A 20,190-nucleotide genomic window follows, 5' to 3' on the forward strand; every position below is an offset into this window, starting at 1 on the left:
GTCCTGTGCCAATGGCTCAGACAGCATTTTTAAATGATAACTAACTGTGATATCTTTATTTCCTCTTCCAGGTGTGTATAGAGAAAATGCAGGACCTACAGCTTGCCCTGGTGATCTCCAGATTGTATGAGTCTGAGTTTGAGACATCGTCCACCTACAAAAAGATCCTCCAGAGACATGTTCTGGGACAAGACAAACAGGTGCAGATTTTGTGTACAACTTTTACAAGCTACTGTTTTTTACTGTGGAAAATCATCAGACAACCCAGTGTTGCTTGACTCTCCAGCATGTTCTAACTTATCCACTGCAAAAGCCAGAATGAGCAATTGTAATTCTCTGTGTATTTCAGATTCATGCCCACCAGGACCCGTTCCTGCGGAGCATGGCTCACTGGGTCCTGGAGGACTACAGCAGAGCCTTGGACACTCTACTCGAGCAGCCTGCTAACAGCACCAGCTCCAGGTCCACTGAGAGTAAATGTGACGCGGGTAGGTCTGCAGTGCTCTGTATGCCTTTTTTTCCCTTTGACTCTATGCAAATGTGAAATAAATAAGGTACATTTTGGTACTGTGTGCCACAGAAAAATTTATTTTTACACTAAATTGATTACGTACAGGAGTGTTGCCCCTGATTTCACCATTCTGCAATTTCAGTACGAGCAAGCCCACCACCCTATTGTTATGCACTTGCCAAATTATCACATCGTGACTTTGCACTGCTTTATTGTTATTCCCACATTTTTTAATGTGTATAACAATCGTACGAAAACAAAAAAACAAAACTAAGTGATTATTTAGACAGAAATTATGTATGTGCCTCTTGTTGTGATTGCTGGTATCGACAGTGTACTGTGATGATTTTAAGTGGAGGTCATTCATGGCAGTGCTTTGTATTGATAATTATAGGTGGTGGGTTTTTTTTGTTGTTTTGTTTTGTTCTTTCCTCAAAAAAGAATGTATAGTCATTGCTTTGTCATCATTTGTATAATTTTGCAGCAATGTGTCAGTATTTTTTCAGTTATTTATTGTAGATCTTATAATAGTTTTAATAATACCCTGAGGATTTTTGTTTCAAAACACATTGCATTTATGAAAAATTTGCCTTTTAGTCAGAATCTGTCTCTGTGAAATTAGAAGTTAGTAGCTGTTGAGTAGAAATAATCTGGTCTGTCAGAAGCCTTTAAAATATCTCAATACCATGTTCACTTTTATACCTTTCCCGCCAACATGAAACAGGTTCCTTTTCCAGTTTATGCACCTAATTTTAAACCATTAGGAGCATTTCAAACAAAACTAAATTGGTTCAGAACCCAAAAAGTTAGTTCCCTGCTAGAATCTAAAAATAGCAGGTTTTCTTTGACTTGAAGTGTGAACATTGATGATATCAGTGGCTGTGTCATATTCTATAGGCTGGAAGAGAAAACAAGAAATTGTCACAAGTAATCAATGTGATCTGCCATCTTGCTATAACAGTTTTCTTACACTGTGTTTTGTGCACCAGCCTCCATTGATGACACATCCTTAATTACAATGGTTCCCCTTAAAACTGGTGGAGATGCAGGCTGGTTTGCTAGAAAGCATCAAAGTTTCAAGAATCCTGAACGTAACCAGTTCAGGATACAAAGTTAATTTGGTGGAAAAGAGGTGTTTGTGGACATTTCAGGCCTGTCAAATTCAGCATTGCATGTAAAAACAGGGAGGTAGACAATAGTGTGCAGATTGTACACTGTGCAGTTGAATCCACTGCTTTCAACAACTCAGCTTTACAACTAATTTTGGTCCTTTAAGTATATTTAATTGTGCAAGTAACAGCAGCCTACTGGAAACAGAGGACCACTTAATTGAAGGAACGCACAACGCTCGCCTTACGAATAGATGAAGAACTGAACTTAATGTGAACCTCACTTTGACTTAAGAGCCAAACCAGTCCCAGATTAACATCCCTGTGCTACATGTGTTTCATAAATGATGTTCTCAGAGCACTTATAATATGCCTACAGAGAAGAAAACACTGGTTTATTTAAAGTTTAAAATGGGTGCTATACTTTGTAGACTGTGTGATGTCCTTGCTTGGTTTTCAGTACAGGCTGTTGCTGGACCTCTGACATTGTTTACACCTGAATGATAGACATTCAACTTAATGCATCACTTTTTTGTCCAGAGTTCTCAATAAGCTTTCAGTTTTTGAACTCACAGCTCCACTCTCTGCTCGCCTTTAAGTGGCCACCACATAGTGCAATTTGTCAGTGTCTAAGTGCTCACATAGCTGTGTGCTCTGATTTGTTTAGAAGTTCAACAAAGAGGCCAGCTATAGCTCCATTTTAGTCTCTGATCCAATATCACAGCTTGTCCTTGCCGGTCCTGTGGAGTGCTATTGAAAGAGATGAATCTCTTTCAGTGGCGCTGGTCCTGTGATCAGAGCTGTAAAAGTTGCTATTTTTTTGACATCAAAAGATAAAATCCACTTTCTGTTTCTTTTCATCTGTGACAGGTTCCTCCTATGTGTCCGCATGCAACCCAGAGGTTTTCAACTTCTACACCTACCTTCGTACCCACCCACTTCTCCTCCGCCGCCATTTTGGCTCCTCAGACAAGGCTAAAGTTGGACTGACTGCTGAGGGTCGCAGGGCTGACTCCATCAGCCTAGAGGAGAGGAGACTGTTTTTCACAGCTGCATACGCACACCTACAAGCTGGCTGCCCCATGCTATCTCTTGAAGTCCTCTCCAAGATGCCCAAAGTCCGCAAGCATTCCAAACCTCCCAACCAGGATGGCATGGGCATCGCTGCTGAGCTCAGTGTTGGGAGCAAGACCGGACAAACATCGGACCCGGATTGGTCTCAGCCGGCTCTGAACGGCTATGAGTCAGACGGAAACAGCTTATCCAACAGCCACTCAGATTCAGTGTTAAGTTTTGACTGGAGCCAGCCGTCACTTCAGCTCCCAGATGAGCCGTTGGAGCTGAAGTGGGACAGTGAGAAAGAGGAAGAAGAAGACGATGAGGAAGAAGAAGAAGCTAAAAATGGTAAGAGCGGTAGAGCTGCAGACAGCAACAGTGTGTTCCAAGACACGCAGGACGCCATGTCGCCGCTAATGGAGACAGTGACGGGAGAGGACAGCGAGGACTGCAATGACTTCATAGCTCCATCTGATGACATCTTGGCTGCCCAGCTAAAGTTTACTGCCTGCTTGAAGATCATGACCAATGAGCTACGGACACTCTCGACGGGGTATGAACTGGATGGAGGGAAGTTGCGTTACCAGCTCTACCAGTGGTTGGAGAGAGAGGTAAAAGCACACTCACATTTAAATGTACCCCTTGCCCCTCCCACTTAGCCCTTATCCCTCTGTTTTGCATGTTCAAACCTAGGGGCAGGGTGTCATGATTCTTGTTGAGAAAAAACAGAGTGAGGCACACTGGCTGCACAAGCAACAGCTAGCTAACTAGCTCTGTGTGGCTAAAAGTTGCAGATTGATTGATAGGTGGATGTCATATTATTAATTGAAATTGGTCGGTACAAGCTTTTGTAAGTACACGTCATATTATGTTTTACATGAAGAAAACATGATTTGATTTTTTTCAGCATATATTGTTGAATGAATGCACAGTATGGCTGGCATGGGATCTAAAAGGGTTTAAAGGGCATTTTTTATTTCATTTCCCCTTCAAAGGTCAAATCTGTGATATTTTTCTGTTTGCATATTATAATAACCATCTGTCTGGTGAAGCATTAGTCTGGCTGCACCCTTAAGTTCAGACAATAAAACTTTTATAACTTACATAACTCACACATCTCTCCTGTCTCCATGTTCACTGTTTCAAGATTGTATCTGTCTGCGGCACCGTGTCAGTGCATATAACCATCATATTAGTTATAACTCCAGTGGTTTTCTCTTATGAAATTTGTTTGCCTTTTTTCCTGTTTGACAATTTAGCAAAATGTTTTTCTTTCACTCCCACACATGTTGGATCAATTTCTTCTTTATGCATTGATTTTAAGATTAGATGTTTTTTTATTCTGTTTAACCCAGGTGGTGGCTCTCCAGTGTTGCTGCAGCTACAGGCCCTGCTTGCCAGAGCTGTCTGTCCAGGGTGATGCCCCTGTTTCTGGGTTGGTGGAGGAGGAACAGGTGGGTGTAGATAGCTGGCGGCTTCTAGATTTGTCAGATGTTCATGACAGAAAAAAATCGATTCATCACAACAGCACAGTGTGTCTTGACACAGTTTGAAAAATTGTAAATTGAAAAGATTGTTGCACCTATTTGCCTCCTAACATGATGCTGCAGCAGACTTGATTATCATCACATACCCATGCACAGTATGCACAATGTGTATTTACAGATTAAAACTGCATGTCAAAGACCAACTGATTTATTTATTGTTGATTATTGTTGACAGAGCAGATTAATGTGCATTGTTTTATAGCATGGTTGTTTTTACCATACCACTGTGGGGCTTTTGTTTGAACACCAGCCAGCTGGATAATGCTGGCGTATTTACAGGGATGCTGATTGATTTGTCTATAAAAGTAATAAAGTAAATCTGTCTTTGCAGCCCGGGAGTCCTCGTGGTGACAGCCAGAGGCGCAGGAGACACTGGCTGCAGAGTAACCAGCCTCTACTGAGGATGTTCCTGAGCTACTGCAGTTTGCATGGCTCCCACGGTGGAGGACTGGCCTCTGTGCGCATGGAGCTCATTTTGTTGCTTCAAGAGTCTCACCAGGTAATTAAAACAGGCACAGATGCACACAAAGGGCTACTGATAGACAGACCGTGACAATTCAATCTGGTTAGTCTGTCTCTGGAGCAGCTGCCACTAAATGACTGTGCTAACTGATTTTTAGGTTGCTGGGGAAAGTGATAAAACAATTAGTTAATTAATCAGCCACATGATTGGCAATTGATTGAAAAAATGTTAGGGATTTTGTTAGATTTACGTGTTGGTCTGCCTTGATGTTGTGTCTGATAACATATAAAGAAGGACTCATGATATATCCATGAATAAATGAGACCAAGTCTAGCTCACAGAATGTATAGACTGTGGGCATAAGCCCATCATTGGCTGCGTATCAGATGGTAACACAGATGGTAACAGGCATTTTCAAAACGCCTGTCGCTTTGTGAAAGTAGTCTTGCATAGCCAGACCTATCGGCACACTTTGTTTTAGTGCTGTGTGTGGAACAACCACCTCCAAGCTAGCAACCTACACGCTTAAAGGTGTTTTAATGTTTAATGTGGTGTTTTCTTTAGCGGGGATTTAGCCATTTAAATGCCAGGGCTTGCCTCCCCTCATACAGATGTTCCACCACACTATTTTGCAAAAGCACTGTCGCTTCATCTTGGGCTTAGCGCCACCCAAAACGACTGTGATTGGCCTAAAGAAAAAGCCTATAGTGTTTTTCCCCTTAGTGCAGAATTATGATGGGTTAGCCAGACCTTTCTCCAGTGCTGGCACGAGGTCCATTGTCCGAAATTCACTTTTTGACTGGCCAAGATGACTGGAAGATGAAAAAATCTACCTGTTGAGCATATTTTTTACCAGGCAAAATAATGAATAAATAATCAGTACATTTCATGAAGATAATAAGGTATTTTATGATGAATACAAACTTAAAGACAAGGCCAGAGCAAAATTTGAAGCAAATTGATTTTAATTTATTGAACGGCTAATCATTACAGCTTCAGCATGTGAATAAGTTCCGTCTGTTAAGCAGTGATGCAGTGTATATGTCTAGAGTTTTATTGTGAAAGGTAAGAATGGAAGTAGTGAAGCTGTAATACACTGCAGCTGACAATGTTGGAGGCAATTTGAGTTTGCCATTTTGTTTTAGACTACAGAGCCTCCGTGTTAATTTTTTATTGCCTTCATAAGTACGGGCGCAACGGTAGGGAGAAACAGACTGGCAGCAAGTGATAGTCAAGTGGATCAGCTGATGTCCCGTACGGTAAGCTGTACTGTAAAACTAGGGTGCCAGCGACGGTCAGTCCTGTAGCACCATTTAGATGTGCATAAAACACATCTCTAGTGCGAGTGTGTGAAACTCAAAGAGCAGAGAAGCAGCAGAGCAGTGTGCCCCTAAATGACACCAAAAACGTGGTAAAGACTCTCAGCATAGTTTTTTATTACATGACCTTTTTTGTACAAACATTTACCTGTACATTTTGCGGAAAGACATCCAAGATTTACTCACCAAACAAAAAAATCTACCTGCATTTGGTGCGTGGCGGGTATTAATTTTGGACCCTTCGCGACACCACAAGTCAGTTTAAAATGTTCATCAATTATACATTTGCCAGTAACAGCTTCACAAACACTTTCCCTGACTTCTGTTTTTCTTATTATAACAAAGAATACTTGAAATTTTTTGGGGTTGTTTATCAAACCACGCAAGCACTTTAATGATAAGTTGTGATGACAGTAAATTGAGCAAAGTAAATAACTCATAATGACAATAATAATTGATGCAGCTCTAGTTCAAGGAGATACTACTGAGAGCACTGTTTTGTATTTGCAACCAGAACATTTTCATCACAGAGAGGTTGTTATAAACTTAATCTGTCAGAGGTTCTTAACATACCTGACACCACAAACTGAATGTGACATTATTTGTCTGAATTATTACTAATTACTTAGATAAGTAAAACAACAAAGATGTGAGCAGAATATATATTTTTGCAGCACAAAGGAAAAAAAACATTGAAACATTCACACTGGCAATCAGAGCTGCAGTGTTATTAACAGATCACATGTTCTCTATAAGGGCAAGGATGTTGAGTAGTTGAGGGGCAAAGTGCGAATGTAAGACGAACATGAAGCCATCTAAAAGCTTGTCTTAATGCAACCAGATTCCCAAGACACACACACACACACACATACACACACTCAGACCCACTTTTTGTGTGCTGGCGATCGTCTGCACACCTCCGGCAATGGGCTGGCATGTTGTGCTGATTCTCCAAGTTCCTGAGGGAGGTCCTGCCCAAGGCTTACTATTAGAAGGTTGAGTCAAATTTTAGGAGGTAAACAACTCAATGAGGTGGCATGGGAACAACGCTCTTGAATGTTAGCACAGTCGACAAGCGCTGGGAGTTCTGTCTACTCTCGTACTTTGATTTTGAAATAAAAGCAGTTTCCTTTGTCCCAGCTCTGGTCCCATGGTTGTCAAATTCCTCCATTGTTGTCGAGGAAATTTCTGTATTATTTCCTTTGTCTTAACTTCAGTCAGCTTGTAGAGCTTCTGTTAAGGAGGTTAGTGACAACTGAATGTGATTCATCAAGCGTGACGAACATAAGCCTGTGGTATTCTTGCGCACAGCTTCATGTTCTGGGATCTGGTACACAAACACAAAACCAGGCACCCCTTCGTTGCCTGTCTTTTCTTTTAGCTCTTTTATAGTCATTCTCACATACACTGGAAAACACAACATGCTCTCTCCAAGTATAGGATCATGTACGACTTATTACGGCTCAGGAAAAGGCTCTTGTTTCACAGATCAAAGCATCACCTCTTGTTTGCCAGATGCCTTTTGTGAGCTGTTTCTTTTGCCTTCTAAAAACAGAAATGAGAACGTTGAATATATCTGCTTTTATTTTTTAAGTTCACTGTGATGTGGGTGCGACATGTTGTTATGCATATGTCCCTGTGCGTAGGTGTGGTGAGTCTGATGAGGAGTGTTTTTTGTGAACACTAAACACTTTTAAGGGTAACTTTGGTATTTTTAACCTGGAACCTCTTTTTCCATGTTCCCAAAAGTGGCTGCTGATCGTAGCACAGGTCAATTCACGTCCACTAAAAGTGCTTGTTTTTGCCACTGACAAGCTCAGATTATTATTGTAAGTGTCTGACAGTCTCTTTGATTTCTCCCCACAGGATGACTCCATCCTGTCAGCAGTCACACCATGCTGTCAGCCAACCTCTATCCCTCTTCTGATGGCTTGCACGGCCAACGTAAAGACAGTAGTGGCCAATCCCATTGTCTACCTGACCAACCTGGCTCATGACATCTTGCAGACCATCAATTCACTCGATTCTCCTCCGCATCCAGATGTGGTTAACAATGAGGTGAGGCAGTCTCTAGGTGTGAGTTGCTGGTGTTGGAGATATTGGCCGTGGAGATGTCTGCCTTATCTCAGATATAATGACATGAGATGGCACTCTGCCTGTGGTGCTCAAAGTGCCAAAAAAGTACATTTGAAAAACTTAACAGCAATGTCTCTTTCCAGAAATCATGACTCAGTTACTCAAGATAATCCACAGACCTTGTTGTGAGCATTTAGGAACTATTTCCTTTCTACCAAATTACATCTGCAAATCATATTAGGGCACAGAAGCACGCATTTAGTCATGGACAAGAGGCTCGTGAGAGCATGGGGTGTAAATATTAATGGCATCCTCCTTTGTTGAGCTGGAACGTTTGCTAGCTCAGCGGTGCTGGGTGAGTTAGCAGTAGATGCATGCTTCCTTCTGCAAGATCATTTGGTAAGCGGGTGCAATTTAGTAAAAAGAAAGTACTTCCTACATGAAACTGCTCACAACAGAGTCTGTGGATTATCTTGAATAACCGGATCATGATTTCTGGAAAGAGAAATTCCTGATGAGTTTTTCAAAATAGATTTTTTGACACTTTGAGCACCACAAGCTGAGTGCCATCTAGTTTACCTCTGATACTGATGATTTCATAAGCAGACATTTCCTCTCGATAGAAGTGCTATAAATTATTAATATGTTTTATTGGGACATCACATCATATTTACATAGTGTCTCAAAGAATAAACATGTCCAGTTTTATATTTGTGCAAACACAGATATATATACAGATGAAAAAACATTTTTAAAAAAAATAGAAAAATGAAACAAAAACCACCCTCCCTCCAGTTGGTCCAGTTTACATGATCAATTACTGTTTTATAGCATATTTAGTGTACAGCTAACGTACATAAATAGACATGTTCAGCATCCTAAAGAATTTAGGACATTACGCTGCTACAGACATACAGTTAGATACATAATGGTGGGAAAGTGCATTTACTAATGGAAGCTGTATATGCTTTATCAAAAAATGAGAGGATGGGTTGGCATGTAATGTAAAATTTCTTAGTCAGCCATCTAGAAGACAAGTTTTTCTTACAGTTTAATGGATAACATTAGTTGTCAGTCTGCCTTGAGAGTTTTGCTGGGGGCTCAGGTGATTTCCAGTGTACCAGCTACTGGTGATGAGAGAGGCAGAGGACAGCACATTCAGTTTCTTTTGAGTAAACTCAAGGTAGTTGAAGGACACTCTAAAACATGGAGATGAGTGGGCAGGGTGTGATATCTGTACCTCGTACTTTTGAAATGCTTTTGAAATTTTTTTCTAGAAGTCTGTCAAGTTTAAACATGACCAGAAGGTATGTACTAGACGGAAGGGAGTGGAAGCACATCTGGTACAAGCCTCACTAGAACTTGTACAGCTTAGATATCAACTCTTATCGGTTTTCTGTTTTTTCTAAAATATTTGACAAGTCCTCAGGGTGCAAGTGAGGGAACTTATTGCAATGATACTTAGTGCAGCTGCGAACATGGAGATAAGGGAAGAAGTTGTTTTCAGGCAGGCTATATTTGCTGGTTAGACTAAAGAAGAACTATAGATTTGATCATTCTGAAAGATGACAATGATTCTGGGAAAGTGTGCAATGGCTCAGATTTTTTACATTTTTAACTTTGAAACAAATGTGTGACAAAGTATCTATGTCTTGGTGGATCTAATGCATGGTATTAGCTTATTGCAGACATATTGGTATTAGCATACTGTATTTGTCAGCCGATAACCACAAAGAAATTGCAGTACAGATATGTAAAATATATGTTTGTGGTAGTTTAAAAATAATTAAAAAATGCAATTTTTCACGTGTAAATTCTCCCGCTCAGTACAACAATTCTTTAAAAAATAAATAAATATAATTTACGAGTCCTCATCAAAATAATTGTTTACGTAAGATTAAAAAAAATCAGTAGATATATCATTTTTGAAACAAATTTTAAGGTTTGTATTGTGTGTCAGTGCTTCAATTATGATTGGATTATTGGACCTCAAATACTAATTCGTGTTTGTTTTTCAGATCTATGTGATGCACACGTTGGCTGCCTCCCTTTCAGCCAGTATATATCAATGTCTGTGTGATGGACACACCCAAAGGTAAGTGTCCTAAACAGGGATTTTAAGCTATTAACCCTCTCGGCTGTCACTTTGCAGGGACTGTTCCATAAAGCAACATAACCAGCAGCTTCGTAGTGAACTTTAATACGTCCTTTTTAACATTAAAGGGTCCATTTCCAGTCGACACCTTTAATCCAATCTCCCACCACTTAAGAAATTTGTAGAAACCATTTCAGAGCCTTTGAAACAAAAATCTTAGAGTTTTGATGACTGAGTGCCATTTTATGTAGCCAGCATATGACTGAGGACCACACAGAAAAAGTGCACACGCTATGACTTTTTTATGACTTCTGACATATTATTCTATATTTATAATTACTTTTTTTTAATGAGGCTTTAATGATTTTTTTAATGACATGCTATAATTTGACTTTTTCATGACATTTTTTAATGACTAACTCTTCACAAAAACTGTAACAGTGGACAGTGATGTAGTCTACATTTCACTCATATTTCATGCTAGTTTTCCACTTTGTAATACATTTAAAAGTAATGAAATAGAGACAGTAAAGTGTTTGACATTGATTAGATCCACAGCAGTCAAGCAGCAGCTTCAGCTGTGGTATGACAAACCACACGCAGGACTGCTGAACACAGTAACACTTGAACCAGCAGTAATAATAATGACAATTTGTTAAGTTTATTTAAGATTATGATTACATTTGATTATGATGATTTAGGGACGGCGGTGCATGGTTGCCATAGTCTGTAAAAATAATGGACATAGCTACCGTGATGTCACCCATTGGCTTTGAATTCCCATTTTGAAGCCTCGAATTGGCATCGCAGCTGTCGCCGTATTGGTTTTTTGGAGCCAGAAGTGACCGTATCTGTGCAAGAGGCCGAAGCTGTGGAGGACGATGAGGTAGTTCTGACTAAGCTGAGCCAGCCTGTCACTTAGAGCAGCCCACCCTTAATTATGTGTAACCTTAAGCCTTAATATAAGTTATAAAATAAGTTATAGAGACCAGAACCATTATTTGTATCTGCTAGTAAGTTGGGCATTTTAACATAGGGGTCTATGGGGATTGACTGGTCTCCTGAGCCAGCCTCAAGTCGCTGTGAGATAAACTACATTTTTTGGCACTCCTTCGTTGGTTTCATTTTTCAGCCCTGGAGGTTGCTGCTTGGTTGTTGCCTTTCCTAGCATAGCAAAATTATGCCTTCAGGCTCATGATAGTCGCCAGAGGCATCACATTTTCGGGTTGTCTTTATCTACACCGGTCTGTACGTCCCATTCTCGTAAACACAATATCCCCAGAAGGCCTTGGTTCGAATATCCTTAAAAATTTGCACCGATATTCGATGAACTAAGTATAATTTGGTGGGCAAAGGTGTGACCTCACAAAGCATGTTTTTGGCTGTAACTCAAGAATTCATTCACTTATTATGAGTGATGACATTTTGTATCCAAAAGTTCAAAAGGCCAGCTTCACTGTGACATCATAATGTTCTGCAGAAACAATTTTCTGGCCTTTACCTAACGCCAAAACTCCAGACACTAATCTTAGGCATCCACCTTGAAGCTGTGCTGATTGTATAGACCTCCTGTGCTGTCAGATTGAAGTTGTGTGTGAAGCATCCACATTTTAGAATCTGTAGCTTCTTTGCAGCAACATCTGCATTTGAAGCATTGTCAACTTTCATGGCAACATATGAATTGCCATGACATGGATGTAAACTTGAGCATATTTGAATAGTGGCCCCCTCAATTTTTACTCCAATTACTGCCTAGTTTTTGAGCCATCCGTCTCTTAACAATAATTTTGGGATCTTGGGAAATAGATTTTTGCATATCCCACATACCCAGTGTGAGATAAAATGCTTTTATCCAGCCTGACTGAAAAGGGTTTGAGTTCATAGTGGGTATCTACATTGCAGCATCTCTCAGAGCAGGCTTCTTGAATTCTTTATATGACTTCAAGCGATGCTTAACTTTGATACAACTTATTCAATTTTCCACCACATTCACCTTGACACGACTCCATTAACAGCACTAGCCACCACTGGATTATTTATCTATCAAGAGTGATCTGACTTTGCTTTCTTATTCTTAGAATTAGCATTTGAAAGACAAAATGCTGGCAAAAATAGCATTAATTTGCATCCTCCAGTTGTGTGTGTGTGTGTGTGTGTGTGTGTGTGTCTGTGTCTGTGTCTGTGTCTGTGTCTGTGTCTGTGTGTCTGTGTGTGTTAGAAGGTTTTTAGACTTATTGGAGCAGAATAATAAGAGATAAGGGGGAAGGGACATGACTACTGGTAACCAAGCAAGAGGGTAATGCTCACATACATCGTAAGTCAAACACTACAAATGTAACATCAAAGTGGAAAATTCTTTTCAAGATGGCTTTTGTTTATGAGAAATCATCTCAGCACATGCTTCGGGCTGCTTTTACACAGCGCTATAGATGCATGATTTAAGACATGGAAAGAGACAAACATGTTGGAAGTTTGCAAACCAAAAATATGACTGTCACTTGTCTGTTTTGATCGTGTTGAGAATGATTTATGAGAGCTGCAAGGCTGCTGTTTGTCATTCTTATTGTAAATACTTTATTAGATTTTTGGTTTTGACAGATGGGAGGAACATTGTTTATTTAAGATGCGTAGGTAGGTACCATAACTCCCAGTCACTTTGACAACAACCCAGTTGGATTTAAACTTTGGCCGGGTGAATGCATATGTGTGTGTGTTTGGCTTACAGCTATGCTGCTGTGTGAGTTCCTGTCACGGTTCTGCCAGATTGCTTGATGTTGTACAGAATCACTTTTAGCTACGCTTGACCAGACGTCAGTGCTGTGACCCCAGAGAGAGAATTGCTCGTATCAATTACATAATGTGTCAAAAAGGGAGTTTTCTTTAAGCTAAGAGAGAATACATTCATTATTCTTTCAGAGCAAGATCTTAGCATTTCAAACCTCACACAGTTCTAAGCAATGCGATTAAATGAGCACTTGGTTTCGTATCTTCCTCATCCACTATATACTTCATTCACACACACACACACACACACACACACACACACACACACACACACAGCCATCTATTATATACCGTTGGGAGTCCAACAGCCCAACTAAATTAGCAAGGCTATTTCTAATTTAACACCGTCTTTGTTATGGTAATTATGATATAAACTCTCCTGGTGTGTCGCTGCAGAGGTTTGATGAAATTGTGCTTCTGTTTTTCTTCCTCTCGAGTGTGTGAGCGAGCAAGTGTAAGAGGGCGTGTGAATTTTTTAAGAGGTATTTCAGGATGTAGGTTGCGGAGGTTGAGTGTTGCCACCAAGTTGACAGTGTTTTGATACATGATTCTGCTCTTTTCTCTCTCTGTTATCGTGTTAACTTCAGTTTAATTTAGTTAGCTGTTTAAAAAACGACTGGCAGGTACATCCATGTGAAGCCTTGAAGCGTTGTTCGTGACATAGGGGATTAAATTTGTTGTGAGAAGGCCACAGCAACTGCCACTCCCTTTTATGAACCACACTCCCTTTGACTTTTAGATTCTGATTGATGTGGAGTCAATTGGTTTTTTCCGCAGAAGCTTAAAAGGCGACTTATTGGATGTTAAAATCTTAATAGACTCCCCGGTGAGTTAAACATTCCATATTCTCTGTAATATTTCCTCTGCAACAATTCAAGTTTTTTTTGTGTTGAAAAGTTACTTGATGTGAGAACTCAAGCACTGACATTTCCTTCATCATAAAGCCTTTCTTCTCCATTACCAAACAGCATAGATAGGTAGCTAACCTGAGATAGAGCCCATTAGTATTTTATATCTTGACAGAACAGGGCTTTGCTGCGGTGCCTTTTACTTAGAAACATCGTCTCAGAGTTCAAAACAAAGTTAAAACACAAAAAGTAAAACCTTTAGACATTATATATTTACAACACTGAACCTAATATTCAAAGTCCCCCTTCAGACACATTTTTAAATATATGTAAAAAATACTATTATACTGTACATAAAAGTTAAATAAAGCTCTGAAAAGAGTTTGGAAGCAGATCTACTTTTTCACCCTCATTGAGAAATTCTCATGGATATATAAAGAGATCTGGAGACAGTGTTGCAGGCAGGGCCTCGTTCATTCAGAGTTCACTGAAGTTGCTCAGTGGCTCATGAGCCAAAAAAGTTTGACTTCCCAGGTCTTAAAATACCTGGATCTTCCGCATCATTGGGCCCATAGAGCAAGCGTGCTTTAGACTGTGTCGGCCAAACCGTCAAGTTGTTTAGCCCTTTGCTAACTTGAATAGGGATATAATGATTCTACCCATCTAGACTCTCTAAATGTTAGCAAACCGAATCGATCTATTCCTGATATTGAAGTCGTTTTGCGGGAGTTCTGCCCAGGGTTGGAAATTAGCACCAGCCTGGAAACTCTGGAACTTGTTTCACGCCTCATCCACCACCGCTGCTTGCTGTAGGTTTCTGTTGACCAGGTGACCAGTTGATCTTTAAAATAGCAGTGTGCATCAAGATAGCTAGCATTAGCATTAGAGGACACATTGAAGAGATTTCGCCACACATTTTTTAGCCTCAGTCAGACCCAGACTCATATAAGGAGTCTGTGGTGCACCAAAATCAACAACTAACAGACTAATAAGAATGTAAAGTGTAGTAAGCATCTTTTATTTGTTGTTTGTTAGCTTGTAGGCTAACTGGCAGTGACTGACAGAGCATAAGTGTTTGTGAAACATACGATAATATCAGTTACGAAGCTCCAGGGTCTGGTTTACATCCAAAAACTACAGCAAAGGCATGACCCGCATTACTCTCCCTCTGATTGGCTACTACTCATTGCCTTTGTTGGTTGGGTTGATTAGGTTTAGGCAAGAGGAGTGGAATTGTATGGGTTCACGTAAGAATGTCACGGTAAGCTATTCAGAGGTAAGGCAGAGTAGAGCGGGTCATGCCTTCGCTATCCTAGGAAACGCCAAATTTGCCCCCCGGTGATAATGTGTTTCGCATATTAGACAGCAATTGGCTTTCATCTTAGTGACATACCTCATCTAACCCCCCCCCCCAGTGTGTGTCTGAATCTTAGATTTTAGGTAGGTGCACAGACATCACCCTCTACAGTACAGGAGTGTGAGAACACCTCTCTAGTGACAAACTTTGCACAGTTACAAGTCAGTCTAGCCAAGGGCAGACATTTTAGGGGACATAAACACAAGAAAAAGTAGAAGGGGACTTCAAAAACTTTACTTTTTAGTTCAGCATTTCATGTTAAATATGTGCCCTCGTACTGACTGTGTGTGTTTGCTTTCTTTTGTCTCCTACAGCCACGTGAACCACTTCACAGGAATCGTGTATCAGAGTGTTTTGCTGTCTCAGAAGCACCCGGTCAAAACTGTCAGCATGGATGAGTCTGTTCAGCCCAACACGTCCCCTGCACAGTGGCCAGGTAAATCAGCCAAACCACACACATTTTTTGCCTGAATTAAAAGGATCAAAGTATATTTTTCTTATTGTCAACAAGCAGAAAACCCAAACCAACAATGTGCTTACCCATCTCTTCAGTAATTATCATTTTAAAAAGCCTCAGGTTTTGCAAAATAGCATTGCACTACAAACACTAAACACAGTGCATCTGGTTCTTCTGCATAAATGTACAATTCTATTGCCACTGTGATGTCCATATCATATGCTATACAGCTTCCCTGTCCTGTCAGTGGCATTCAGCCTCGGATTGAATTCTCCAAGCTCATTTTGTCCTACAGAGGATGTAAAAACCTTGTCATGAATCAGGTTTCTGCAGTTCCCATAAAAAGTTTTAAATTCAGTTTTATAAATATTAAGCCCTAAAAGTCATTAAATAGTCTTGTACTGCTTTAAACATTCTATCTAATTTAATTTAGCATCTTTAATTTCCTTTAGTCAATATGAGTCAAGCTCTACTGTGTGGAAATTCACATTTCTGATGTTCCAAATCTTTAAACCGACCACTTAACCTGATACTGTCTTTTTACTTGATACATAAACTTACCTATTGGCAAAGTTTAGACGAACCTAACTCAATCTAATAAACATATTCCTACATGAAACCTCATACATACTGCTTACCTTTATACTTACCTGCAATACTTGAATAAGAAAAAGATGATTTGTCCAAAAATCGGTCTTAAATTTGGTTATTAATGATCTTGAAAAAGGCTTAAAAAGCATGAAGTGTCTGATACCTGTAGACACCCTGTGAAAGATTTTTTTATTATGAGTAACTAAATAGTGCATTTGCTGGGGACAGTTTTTAGCTCCAGATTTGATGCCTTGGTGAGTGTTTACAGCAGCTGCATTGACTCATATAAAAAACTACAGTGCCTATGTTCATTATAATAAAGAAACATTTCACCCAGTGCAACGATTAGCCTCGATGATGTGTATTCAGTAGTCACTGGACATCAATAGAGGTCATGGCACAGAGGAATAAGCTACATCAGGGTTTGGCTACGCAGACAGGACTTGTTAGGATCAATATGTTGTTGATTTTGGTCTTTTCATGGGACTTGTTTGCTCTAAGAAAACCTGTGTATTGTCATGTATTTCCTGAAAGGGAAAAGGAGAGGATGGCAAAGACCTTGTAGGTCGAAACATTGGATCGATAACAAACTTTTGGGGGCTTGCAAAGTTCAGTGTCTTTTACAACCTCTCCTTTTGCCTTTTGGTTGCTGTGTCTTGTCATTATCCATGATCCATCTTTACGACCTTTTTTAAAATTAATCCTTTTAATGCAGTCATTAAGCTGATTTACAGTGGGATGTATCGTCAGCTTTCTGTTTATTTTTCTTATGCAAATGTGCACTTGGTGTGTTTTTGTGCATTTTTTACATTGGGTATTAAATTTGGTAAGCTCAATATTGTGGTCAACTATCAAAAAATGCAGTTATTGCGGTTTACACACTTTAAATGGTTCCTCAAATGGTACTGTCTGTCTCTCTTTTGTCCTTTCTCTTCCCCCGCTGTCCTTCCCTATCGTCCTTCTCCCCAGGTATCGCCTCTTTGATTCGCATGCTGAGCTCAGCAGGCGAGGAGAGTCAGCCAGGCTTAGCTGTGCTGCTCTGTGAGATCCTGACTGCTGTCTTCCTCAGTCTGTTTGTTCACGGCATGGCCACTCACTCCAGCAACGAGCTGTTTCGCATCGTGGCCCACCCCCTCAACAGCAAGCTCTGGGTGGCAGTGTTCGGAGGGGGCGCCCGGACCCCTGTCATCGAGAAACCCAACAGCCCGATAAGAGCAACCCCACCAGGTGAGCAGGGATTAGTTTGGCTGATCCAGTTTTCTTTCTGACAGTCTGCCTGAGTGGCTGTCTCTCTCTGTGGGGTATTTCTTTTGGAGGTGACCCAGTAGCTAAATCAAATCAGTGCTGCTAAATTAATTGGGTCCCAGTCTGTAGGTCATAGTGAAATCCATCAACCTGTTAGTGTGGGAGCTGCTTTCCTCACACTGTGTCTGTGCTCCTCTCTCATGGCTGGCAGAAGAAACCTGATGTAATGCCACTGTAACTTCTATTTATTTGACAAAAGTAGGCATTTCAAACTACAGTTTTTTCTTTGTTTAGAAAGATATTTTATTTTTTTAAAGATGATGTAAGTGTCAACAAAAAAGAGCATGCCTCTCTTGGAGTGAGCATATGATGTAGGAATTCAAAAGTAAGTAGAACTGTGTTTCCCAGTGAGTATGTCCCAACCTGCTACATGCATCATTGAACAGGCTAAGCGACAGACTGCTCGCCCTGGCTCTATTTTTGCAAAGCTTTGTGCATCTCCACCGTATTTTCAAAGTAACAGCAAGCAATTGCTAAGGCTTGCTCAGGGCTTGATAGATTCCCTAAATGTTGTTGTTCCTCGTAGTATACCCAGACTGGTTTTGCGCTCTATCTGCCAGTTTTCTTGCTTGTTAAATGTTAGGAAGACGTGTGACGCAGCCGTTCTGAGCTGAGCTTTGGTCTGACAGCCCTTTTTCTTTGTATTCTTGTCACTTGCTTTGAAAGAGCCGCAATAGACGAGGAACTGCTGATTTGTAAAGTTGAAATGAGGAGATATCTAAGCAACACGTCATTTCACTGTAGAATACAAAATAAGGTCGCAGCTGGCTGGAGGGAGATCACCAAAGTCTGGCACTTTCTAGTAAATGACAATCGCTAATAACAGCGTACTTGCTGTCGGCTATATTGTGTGTAATTTTTTAGTAAAGGTCACAATATAAAACGTGTGTTTTCTATATAAAAAGTACAAAAGCAGGACAATAGCAAGTAGTCACCCATATTTAGTGGTTATGTCCACAGTCTAATCTGGAGTGTACAGCTCATAGGTACATGGTTTGTTAACATAACCTGACAGTGTTGTTGATTTTTTAAGTTCAATCAACACAAAAGATATTTGACCAGAATTTCTACTTTTCGTCTGGGATATCAAACTCTTCCAGGACACCTTGACAGCACCAGTTTTTTCTAATGTACACCCTGGTTGTGATGGCAGCTGAAATCCTAGATCAGCAACAGTTTAACAAACACTCTCTCTCTCGACACCCCAGCCTCACCAAGCGGCACAGAAAAGAAGTCTAGAAGATTCAGACTCCTGTCATCACGCAGTGGATCCAAGGACGAGTCTGGGTTGGAGCGGGAAGGCCCACTGAGTCCCAAGCATGGCCCTGTTGTGGAACAAGAAGCTACCTCTGTCTTTAAAGAACGTTTTGTCCCTCCAGAGCTCAGCATTTGGGATTACTTTATCACCAAGGTAATACAGAAAATTAAAAAAAAATTTTTTTTAAATATCTATGCCTTTTCTTTGTTTTCTGAGTTAATCTTGAGTATAATGATTTTTCACAGGGGTTTCAAATGCAGGGTTTATATCCAACAGCATAATTATATTTTGACCATATTACAGTTATGGTCATAGTTCATATCGAATGGAAATAAACTGGCAATTCATAATCATCTGACTACATTAATCTGCCATAATATTCAACATGTAGTAAATCTGATTGGTAGTGAATGAATGGGTATTTTTGTTGAGCTAAAACAGTGTGTTGTTGTGTCTTTAGCCTTCGCTGCCACCATCAGAAAATAGAATTGAATATGACTCGGAGGAGAGCCAGGGCAGTGAAGATGAAGAGGAGGATGACAGTGAATGTGAAGATGTGTTTGATCCCAGCTCTCCACAAAGAGAGCACTCGAACCACAATTCATACAGGTGACGACACAGCACTGAGTGGATATTACTGCAAGGTGACTCATCTTCACCTCAATTCAAGCTGCCTAGAGTAAACCTGCATATGTTTACAACTGTCTGTGCCTTTCCATTGACTTTGAATTCAGTCACACTGCCTCTAAAATTGCACCACATTCACTCCGAACACATTTTTATGCCTATAGTTATTTTGGAGGCAGCTTTGGATCCATGCAGAGTATTTATGTTCAGAATTGTAATCTGATTTCTAACAGCTTTTTCCCCCTCTCAGTTGGTGTTTGATGCGCCTGGCAATGGTTCAGCTGGTGTTGGTCAACCTCAAGTCCTTTTACCCAATGGCAGGATATGATCTATTAGGTAAACAATAGAATACACGACACACGCTGTTCTGCACTGGCGTCCAGGATGTAGATAAGTGCCGCACCATTTCTCACTGCCTGTCTTCGCTAATCTTGTTGCCTTCTCGCCTCTGCTGAGCACAGATCTGCCTGTGGGCTCTCCTCTGTGTCACGCTGTGCTGAAGACGCTGCAGCGCTGGGAGCAGGTGCTGCAGAAAAGGCTGGAGATCTTTGGGGGCCCCCCTTCCAAGTATATCGCTACCCCCCTCCAGGATGAAACAACCGCACCAGGCCCCGCCCTGCTCAGACACAAGGCCCTGTTTGAACCATCCAACACCCCATTCAGGTACCACCATGAGATAGGGATCAGTAGCACAAGAAAAAAAATCAGAGAATGTTTTTATATTTTTTTTTAATCTAGGTTGAATTTGAAATTAGTCAGCGTTCATGTGTTTGTTGATGTACATATT

The 20,190-nt window shown here is 40.5% G+C and overlaps 1 protein-coding gene across 9 annotated transcripts in view; it reads left to right on the forward strand.

Annotated features, from left to right (window-relative positions):
• LOC126394719 (dmX-like protein 1) overlaps window positions 1-20,190 on the forward strand; it is an 80,316-nt gene that overhangs the window by 35,692 nt on the left and 24,434 nt on the right. For 8 of the 9 annotated variants that reach the window (XM_050051723.1, XM_050051726.1, XM_050051728.1 and 5 more), the window contains exons 27-39: window positions 72-200; window positions 350-488; window positions 2,491-3,287; window positions 4,032-4,130; window positions 4,555-4,722; window positions 7,872-8,063; window positions 10,100-10,176; window positions 15,480-15,601; window positions 17,183-17,440; window positions 18,727-18,929; window positions 19,237-19,385; window positions 19,654-19,739; window positions 19,865-20,066. In XM_050051723.1, coding sequence (XP_049907680.1) covers window positions 72-200; window positions 350-488; window positions 2,491-3,287; window positions 4,032-4,130; window positions 4,555-4,722; window positions 7,872-8,063; window positions 10,100-10,176; window positions 15,480-15,601; window positions 17,183-17,440; window positions 18,727-18,929; window positions 19,237-19,385; window positions 19,654-19,739; window positions 19,865-20,066 — 2,621 coding nt within the window. Of the gene's footprint in view, window positions 1-71; window positions 201-349; window positions 489-2,490; window positions 3,288-4,031; window positions 4,131-4,554; window positions 4,723-7,871; window positions 8,064-10,099; window positions 10,177-15,479; window positions 15,602-17,182; window positions 17,441-18,726; window positions 18,930-19,236; window positions 19,421-19,653; window positions 19,740-19,864; window positions 20,067-20,190 lie in introns of those variants that run through there. The other variant, XR_007570392.1, reaches the window with a different exon arrangement.

The sequence above is a fragment of the Epinephelus moara genome, chromosome 8, assembly GCF_006386435.1.
Source record: "Epinephelus moara isolate mb chromosome 8, YSFRI_EMoa_1.0, whole genome shotgun sequence".
Classification (NCBI taxonomy): Eukaryota; Metazoa; Chordata; class Actinopteri; order Perciformes; family Serranidae; genus Epinephelus; species Epinephelus moara.